The 8,357-nt window shown below is 60.8% G+C and overlaps 1 protein-coding gene across 1 annotated transcript in view; it reads left to right on the forward strand.

Moving 5' to 3' along the window:
* LOC145340318 (WD repeat-containing protein 13-like) overlaps nucleotides 1-8,339 on the forward strand; it is a gene marked incomplete at its 3' end in the record, with an annotated part of 21,833 nt that extends 13,494 nt beyond the window's left edge. Inside the window, 7 exon segments of the mRNA XM_080184768.1 lie at nucleotides 1,828-1,847; nucleotides 1,850-1,962; nucleotides 2,454-2,762; nucleotides 3,169-3,349; nucleotides 6,049-6,190; nucleotides 6,749-6,867; nucleotides 8,171-8,339. Of these exon segments, the coding sequence (XP_080040894.1) occupies nucleotides 1,828-1,847; nucleotides 1,850-1,962; nucleotides 2,454-2,762; nucleotides 3,169-3,349; nucleotides 6,049-6,190; nucleotides 6,749-6,867; nucleotides 8,171-8,339 (1,053 nt within the window).
* Between the last annotated feature and the right edge of the window lie 18 nt (nucleotides 8,340-8,357).

Raw genomic sequence — 8,357 nt, forward strand, 5'->3', positions numbered from 1 at the left:
GCCACGCTAAATTCTCCCTCAGTGTAACCCAAACAGGCACCAGAGTGTGGGCGACTCGGGGATTTTCACAACAACTTCATTGCAGCGTTAATGGAAGCTACTTGTGGCGCTAATAAATAAAAAAAGATTTTAAAAAGATGCAGCTGGAGGTTAGGCCCTCGCTGATGTTGGCCACGGTTGTGTGAAATGGCGGAGCAGGCTCGAGGGGCTGAATGGCCTTCTCCTGATCCCAGTTCTCATATTTTTTAAATGAACATATTTTGATGACTTGAGGAAAACTCTGCGTAGGAAAAACCTTCCTCCCTATCCTGAGCATTGTAAGCCTGTCTCTTATGTCTCTCTCTCTCTCTCTTTGCCTCTGTCTCTGTCTCTCTATCTCTCTGTCTCTCCCTCTCCGTCTCTCCCTCTCTCCCTCTCTCCCTCTCTCCCTCTCTCCGTCTCTCCCTCTCTCCATCTCTCCCTCTCTCCCTCTCTCCGTCTCTCCCTCTCTCCGTCTCTCCCTCTCTTCCGTCTCCCCCTCTCTCCGTCTCCCCCTCTCTCCGTCTCCCCCTTCTCCGTCTCCCCCTCTCTCCGTCTCCCCCTCTCTCCGTCTCCCCCTCTCTCGTCTCCCCCTCTCTCCGTCTCCCCCTCTCTCCGTCTCCCCCTCTCTCCCCCTCTCTCCGTCTCCCCTCTCTCCGTCTCCCCTCTCTCCGTCTCCCCCTCTCTCCGTCTCCCCCTCTTCTCCGTCTCCCCCTCTCTCCGTCTCCCCCTCTCTCCGTCTCCCCCTCTCTCCGTCTCCCCCTCTCTCCGTCTCCCCCTCTCTCCGTCTCCCCTCTCTCCGTCTCCCCCTCTCTCCGTCTCCCCCTCTCTCCGTCTCCCCCTCTCTCCGTCTCCCCCTCTCTCCGTCTCCCCCTCTCTCCGTCTCCCCCTCTCTCCCCTCTCTCCGTCTCCCCCTCTCTCCGTCCTCCCCCTCTCTCCGTCTCCCCCTCTCTCCGTCTCCCCCTCTCTCCGTCTCCCCCTCTCTCCGTCTCCCCCTCTCTCCGTCTCCCCCTCTCTCCGTCTCCCCCTCTCTCCGTCTCCCCCTCTCTCCGTCTCCCCCTCTCTCCGTCTCCCCCTCTCTCCGTCCCCCTCTCTCCGTCTCCCCCTCTCTCCGTCTCCCCTCTCTCCGTCTCCCCCTCTCTCCCGTCTCCCCCTCTCTCCGTCTCCCCTCTCTCCCGTCTCCCCCTCTCTCCGTCTCCCCCTCTCTCCGTCTCCCCCTCTCTCCGTCTCCCCCTCTCTCCGTCTCCCCCTCTCTCCGTCTCCCCTCTCTCCGTCTCCCCCTCTCTCCGTCTCCCCCTCTCTCCGTCTCCCCCTCTCTCCGTCTCCCCCTCTCTCCGTCTCCCCTCTCTCCGTCTCCCCTCTCTCCGTCTCCCCCTCTCTCCGTCTCCCCCTCTCTCCGTCTCCCCCTCTCTCCGTCTCCCCCTCTCTCCGTCTCCCCCTCTCTCCGTCTCCCCCTCTCTCCGTCTCCCCCTCTCTCCGTCTCCCCCTCTCTCCGTCTCCCCCTCTCTCCGTCTCCCCCTCTCTCCGTCTCCCCTCTCTCCGTCTCCCCCTCTCTCCGTCTCCCCCTCTCTCCGTCTCCCCCTCTCTCCGTCTCCCCCTCTCTCCGTCTCCCCCTCTCTCCCGTCTCTCCGTCTCTCCCTCTCTCTCTCCGTCTCTCCGTCTCTCCGTCTCCCCCTGTCTCTGTCTCTCTGTCTGTCTGTCTGTCTGTTTCTCTCTCTGTCTGTCTGCCTCTCTCTCTCTGTCTGTCTGTCTGTCTCTCTCTGTCTGTCTGTCTCTCTCCATCTCTGTCTCTCTCTCTCTCTGTGCCAGATCGCCGGGCAGTGTGGTGCCACCTCAGTGGCGGAGGCGAGCAGGGCCATGGCGGGCGACACCACCCTGAGTGAGAACTATGCCTTTGCGGGGATGTACCACATCTTTGATCAGCACGTGGATGAAGCAGGTGAGGCCCAGGCCTGGCAATAAAAAGAACTGGGGAAGTTCTTCTGAACCACCTTCCCTGTCTAAATCAGCTTTTAAATTCATCCTGGGACCTGGGTATCGCTGTCTGGGTCAGTATTTATTACCCATCCCTAGTTACCCCTCGGAGGCAGTTGAGAGTCACCCACAGTGCTGTGTCTCTGGAGTCACATGTAGGCCAGACCGGGGTAAGGACGGCAGATTTCCTTCCCTAAAGGAACCAGATGGGTTTTTCCGACAATGGGCCATCAGTAGATTCTTAATTCCAGATATTTTTTATTGAATTTAAATTCCACCATCTGCCGTGGTGGGATTGGAATCCGGGTCCCCAGAACATTCACTGAGTTTCTGAATTATAATCTAGTGATAATCCCACTGGGCCAATGTTCAATGTCTTGCTGTTCTTTGTGGCATTCCTGACCTTTGGTTTATGCCGGTGTTGAAATGAATCCTGTTTCTCTGCCCCCTTTCCCGTGCAGTGCCCCAAGGTGCAGTTCGCCAACGATGACAAGAACCGGCTGGCCTGCTGCTCGCTGGATGGCACTGTCTCCATCTTCCAGTTGGTACCCACTCCTCCAGCGGTGCTGCGGGTGCTGCGGGGGCACAGCCGTGGCGTCACCGATTTCGCCTGGTCCCTGTCCAATGACATCATCGTCACCACCTCACAAGACGCCACCATGAGGATCTGGGCCACGGAGGACGGCAAATGTATCCGTGAAATCCCCGACCCCGACTGCTCCGAACTCCTCTGCTGCCCGTTCCAACCCATGAACAACAACCTGACCGTGGTGAGTGCAGGGGGTGGGGGGGGGGGGGGCAGAGCGGAGCGCCGCACTGTGGGAGGGTCAGTGCTGAGGGAGTGCCGCACTGTGGGAGGGTCAGTGCTGAGGGAGCGCCGCACTGTGGGAGGGTCAGTGCTGAGGAAGCGCCGCACTGTGGGAGGGTCAGTGCCGAGGGAGCGCCGCACTGTGGGAGGGTCAGTGCTGAGGGAGCGCCGCACTGTGGGAGGGTCAGTGCTGAGGGAGCGCCGCACTGTGGGAGGGTCAGTGCTGAGGGAGCGCCGCGCTGTGGGAGGGTCAGTGCTGAGGGAGCGCCGCACTGTGGGAGGGTCGGTCCCGAGGAAGTGGCAGGCTTTGTACAGGAATCTGGTTATGTTGTCTCTCTCTGGTCTGCCTCAGGTTGGGAATAACTCAGGTTGGGAATAACAAACAGAATGTTCATGTAATGAACATTTCCACTGGGAAGAAGGTGAAGGGAGGATCCAGTAAGCTGACTGGCCGTGTGCTCTCGCTCTCCTTCGATTCCCCGGGGAGAATCCTCTGGGCCGGTGATGATCGCGGCAGCATCTTCTCCTTCCTCTTCGACATGGCCACAGGTACATGCTGGGATCTTGCTGTGCGGCTCCGAGTGCTTCCCCCCATTCCCCCTCCAATCCACCCCAGTATTGCAGGGTAAGTTGCATCTCTGTATCGCCACCACCCCGCCAACCCTCTGGTCCTGACTCTGCCCCCCACTCCTCTTCCCATCATGTGGCCCCATCCCTTCCTCCTTTACCCCCATATCTCTGTTTACCCCACTTCTCTCTCACCATGTTCCCTCCCTCCCCACCTCCCTCTGCCCCGTCCCTCCCTCCCTCCCTCCCTCCGCCCCGTCCCTCCCTCCCTCCCTCCCCCCCGCCCCGTCCCTCCCTCCCTCCCCCCCGCCCCGTCCCTCCCTCCCTCCCCCCCGCCCCGTCCCTCCCTCCCTCCCTCCCTGCCCCGTCCCTTCCTCCCTCCCTCCCTGCCCCGTCCCTCCCTCCCCCGCCCCGTCCCTCCCTCCCCCCGCCCCGTCCCTCCCTCCGCCCCGTCCCTCCCTCCCTCCCTCCCTCCGCCCACCCCGTCCCTCCCTCCCCCGTCCCTCCGCTCCGTCCCTCTGCCCCGTCCCTCCCTCCCCCTCCCTCTGCCCCGTCCCTCCCTCCCCCTCCCTCTGCCCCGTCCCTCCCTCCCCCTCCCTCTGCCCCGTCCCTCCCTCCCCCTCCCTCTGCCCCGTCCCTCCTTCCCCCTCCCTCTGCCCCGTCCCTCCTTCCCCCTCCCTCTGCCCCGTCCCTCCCTCCCCCCTCCCTCTGCCCCGTCCCTCCCTCCCCCTCCCTCTGCCCCGTCCCTCCCTCCCCCTCCCTCTGCCCGTCCCTCCCTCCCCCTCCCTCTGCCCCGTCCCTCCCTCCCCCTCCCTCTGCCCCGTCCCTCCCTCCCCCTCCCTCTGCCCCGTCCCTCCCTCCCCCTCCCTCTGCCCCGTCCCTCCCTCCCCCTCCCTCTGCCCCGTCCCTCCTCCCCCTCCCTCTGCCCCGTCCCTCCCTCCCCCTCCCTCTGCCCCGTCCCTCCCTCCCCCTCCCTCTGCCCCGTCCCTCCCTCCCCCTCCCTCTGCCCCGTCCCTCCCTCCCCCTCCCTCTGCCCCGTCCCTCCCTCCCCCTCCCTCTGCCCCGTCCCTCCCTCCCCCTCCCTCTGCCCCGTCCCTCCCTCCCCCTCCCTCTGCCCCGTCCCTCCCTCCCCCTCCCTCTGCCCCGTCCCTCCCTCCCCCTCCCTCTGCCCCGTCCCTCCCTCCCCCTCCCTCTGCCCCGTCCCTCCCTCCCCCTCCCTCTGCCCCGTCCCTCCCTCCCCCTCCCTCTGCCCCGTCCCTCCCTCCCCCTCCCTCTGCCCCGTCCCTCCCTCCCCCTCCCTCTGCCCCGTCCCTCCCTCCCTCCCCACTCCCTCCCTCCCCCCTCCCTCTGCCCCGTCCCTCCCTCCCCCCTCCCTCTGCCCCGTCCCTCCCTCCCCCCTCCCTCTGCCCCGTCCCTCCCTCCCCCCTCCCTCTGCCCCGTCCCTCCCTCCCCCCTCCCTCTGCCCCGTCCCTCCCTCCCCCCTCCCTCTGCCCCGTCCCTCCCTCCCCCCTCCCTCTGCCCCGTCGCTCCCTCCCTGCCACCCTCCGCCCCCTCCCCCTGTCCGTCCCGTCCCCCTGTCCCCCAACTCTCTGTCTCTGTCGATCCGGATAAGTCTGGTGATGCACTCGGGAGGACAATCCAAGGTGGTGATTATTCTGTGCTGAGAGATTTAAAAAGCAAGTACACAGAGAGCCCAGACTGAAATATTAGTATCAAACGGCCAAGCAGCAGGGTTACCAAGACAACAGGCTTTTCAATTGAGCCAATCAATCTGAAATCAGACACTTAGAAAAAACCCATTACATTTAAATCTGATGGCTTTGACAGCCTAGACCGAGCCTGTTGTGGGAAAATTGATGCGTCTTCACGGGTACAGTAGAAAGGGACAGTGGGGCAGAGGGAAGAGCAACTGCCAGAGAGTGAACAGCTCGAGAGCGAATCGCTCTGCCAGAGAGTGAACAGCTCGAGAGCGAATCGCTGGCTCTCATAGCTTCATCTCCGTCTTAAGAAAGATAGCAAAGATACTAAAGAAGAAAGAAGTTCCAGACAGAAGAATCAGAGAAGGCCCAGAATATTCCAGAAGAGACAAAACCTGCTCGTAATTTAGAGAGTGACTAAATTCTATTCTGTTATTGAGTGGAAATTTATTACTTGAACAGCATTCCATTAGAATCCTGTTTTATTTGAGAATAGTTAATAGTTAGATGGGATTTATAGTTCAGTGAATTTGCTGACATTTAGAGAAATGAATTATTAGGGGTTGATTCCAGAGGAGTGTTAGCGGGTTATTTTCAGCGCAGTTGTGGAATGCCTGTCCTCGGAGGTGTGTGATTGCACTGGGGGAGGATGCAGAGGAGATTCCCCAGGATGCTGCCTGGACTGCAGTGTTTCAGCTGTGAAGACAGGCTGGTTAGGCTGGGCTCGTTTCCCCTGCAGCAGAGAAGGGGGAGGGGGGGGGATCGGATCGAGGTGTATGAAGTTATGAGGGACATCGATAGGGTGGGTGGGAAGAAACTTCTCCCCTTAGCACAGGGGTCACTAACCAGAGGGCAGAGACTTAAGGGAAGGAGCAGGAGATTTAGAGGGGAAATCAGGGGGTAGTAAGAGTCTGGAACTTGATGGGCTGAAGGGCCTCTTCCTGTGCTGTGTACCTTTAATCGGACTGCTGTGTCTGTTCCCAGGTAAACTGACCAAAGCAAAGCGCCTGGTGGTTAGTGAGGGCAGCTCAATAACCAGTATCTCAGCACGGTCCTGGATCAGCCGGGAAGCTCGGGATCCCTCCCTGCTGGTAAACGCCTGTGTCAACAAACTGCTGCTCTACAGGTACACAAGCAGCTTGTACCTCGCTGTGTAAAGAGCTCTGTCTGTGAGTGCGTCTGTGCATATCTGCGGGTGTGTCAGTGCACATGTGTCTACGAGTGCCCACGTCAGTGAGTGCCCACGTGTCGGAGTGCCTGTGGGTGCGTCTGTGGATGTCTCTGTGCACGCGTGTGTGTGCGCATGCATGTGTCTGCGCACATGACTATGTGTGCATCTTCATATGCACATGCACCTGTGTGTGCGTCTGCGTGTGTGTGCATGCCTGTGCATGTGTCTGCATGTGTGTGCGTGGCTGTGTGTGTGTCTGGGTGTGTGCGTGGCTGTGTGTGTGTCTGCGTGTGTGTGTGTGCCATTGTGTGTGCACATGACTGTGTGCGTCTTCGTATGCACGGGTGCGTGTGTGCACGTGCCTGTCTGTGTCTGCATGTGCGTGCCTGTGTGTGTGCGTGCCTGTGTGTGTGTGTCTGGGTGTATGCGATGGGGACAGTGAGGGGGTGAGGCAGGGTTGAAGCCTGTGTTAGTGTGCTGGGTGTTCTCAGTGTAAGGTTTGTGTGTTAATAGGGTGGTGGATAATGAAGGAACACTGCAGCTGAAGAGGACATTTGAGATTCAGCAGAACTCCAATCCCGTGCACAGTATCTTCTGTCCCCTGATGTCGTTCCGCCAAGGAGCCTGTGTCGGTGAGAACTCTCCTCACTTACCAAATCACACAACAGCTACGTGTCTTCAAACTTTCCTCTGTATCTACCCCGTGCTGTACCTGGCCTGGGAGTGTTGATGGGGGGACAGTGTAGAGGGAGCTTTACTCTGTATCTAACCCCGTGCTGTCCCTGCCCTGGGAGTGTTTGATGGGGACAGTGTAGAGGGAGCTTTACTCTGTATCTGACGCCGTGAGGAATCGCAACTGTTCCATCTGTCTCTCTAACACCCTGTCTCACTCCCTCTCTCCCTCCCTCCACTCTCCCCCAACTCTGTTGACCCCCTCTCTCTTCCCCTCCCCTCTCTCTTCCCCTCCCCTCTCTCTTCCCCTCCCCTCTCTCTTCCCCTCCCTCTCTCTTCCCCTCCCCTCCCCTCTCTCTTCCTCCCCTCCCCTCTCTCTTCCCCTCCCCTCCCCTCTCTCTCCCCTCCCCTCCCCTCTCTCTTCCCCTCCCCTCCCCTCTCTCTTCCCTCCCCTCTCTCTTCCCCTCCCTCTCTCTTCCCCTCCCCTCTCTCTTCCCCTCCCCTCTCTCTTCCCTCCCCTCTCTCTTCCCCTCCCCTCTCTCTTCCCCTCCCCTCTCTCTTCCCCTCCCCTCTCTCTTCCCCTCCCCTCTCTCTTCCCCTCCCCTCTCTCTTCCCCTCCCCTCTCTCTTCCCCTCCCTCCCCTCCTCTTCCCCTCCCCTCTCTCTTCCCCTCCCCTCCCCTCTCTCTTCCCCTCCCCTCTCTCTTCCCCTCCCCTCTCTCTTCCCCTCCCCTCTCTCTCCCCTCCCCTCTCTCTTCCCCTCCCCTCTCTCTTCCCCTCCCCTCTCTCTTCCCCTCCCCTCTCTCTTCCCCTCCCCTCTCTCTTCCCCTCCCCTCTCTCTTCCCCTCCCCTCTCTCTTCCCCTCCCCTCTCTCTTCCCCTCCCCTCTCTCTTCCCCTCCCCTCTCTCTTCCCCTCCCCTCTCTCTTCCCCTCCCCTCTCTCTTCCCCTCCCCTCTCTCTTCCCCTCCCCTCTCTCTTCCCCTCCCCTCTCTCTTCCCCTCCCCTCTCTCTTCCCCTCCCCTCTCTCTTCCCCTCCCCTCTCTCTTCCCCTCCCCCTCTCTTCCCCTCCCCTCTCTCTTCCCCTCCCTCTCTCTTCCCTCCCCTCTCTCTTCCCCTCCCCTCTCTCTTCCCCTCCCCTCTCTCTTCCCCTCCCCTCTCTCTTCTTCCCCCCTTCTCTCTCTGTCTCTCTCTCTATCCACTCTCTAACACTCGGTCTCTCACCCTCTCTCTAACTCTCTCTCTCTCTCTCTGTGTCTCTCCCTCAGTCACTGGCAGTGAGGATATGTGTGTCTATTTCTTTGATGTTGAGCGAGCGACCAGGGCTATTGTGAACAAGCTGCAGGGACACAGTGCTGCCGTGTTGGATGTCAGCTTCAACTGTGACGAGAGTTTGCTGGCCTCCAGCGATGCCCGCGGTATGGTCATCATCTGGGCGTCGGGAGCAGAAGTAAC

Source organism: Carcharhinus amblyrhynchos, unplaced genomic scaffold (genome assembly GCF_965287045.1).
Source record: "Carcharhinus amblyrhynchos unplaced genomic scaffold, sCarAmb.v2.hapA scaffold_925, whole genome shotgun sequence".
Classification (NCBI taxonomy): Eukaryota; Metazoa; Chordata; class Chondrichthyes; order Carcharhiniformes; family Carcharhinidae; genus Carcharhinus; species Carcharhinus amblyrhynchos.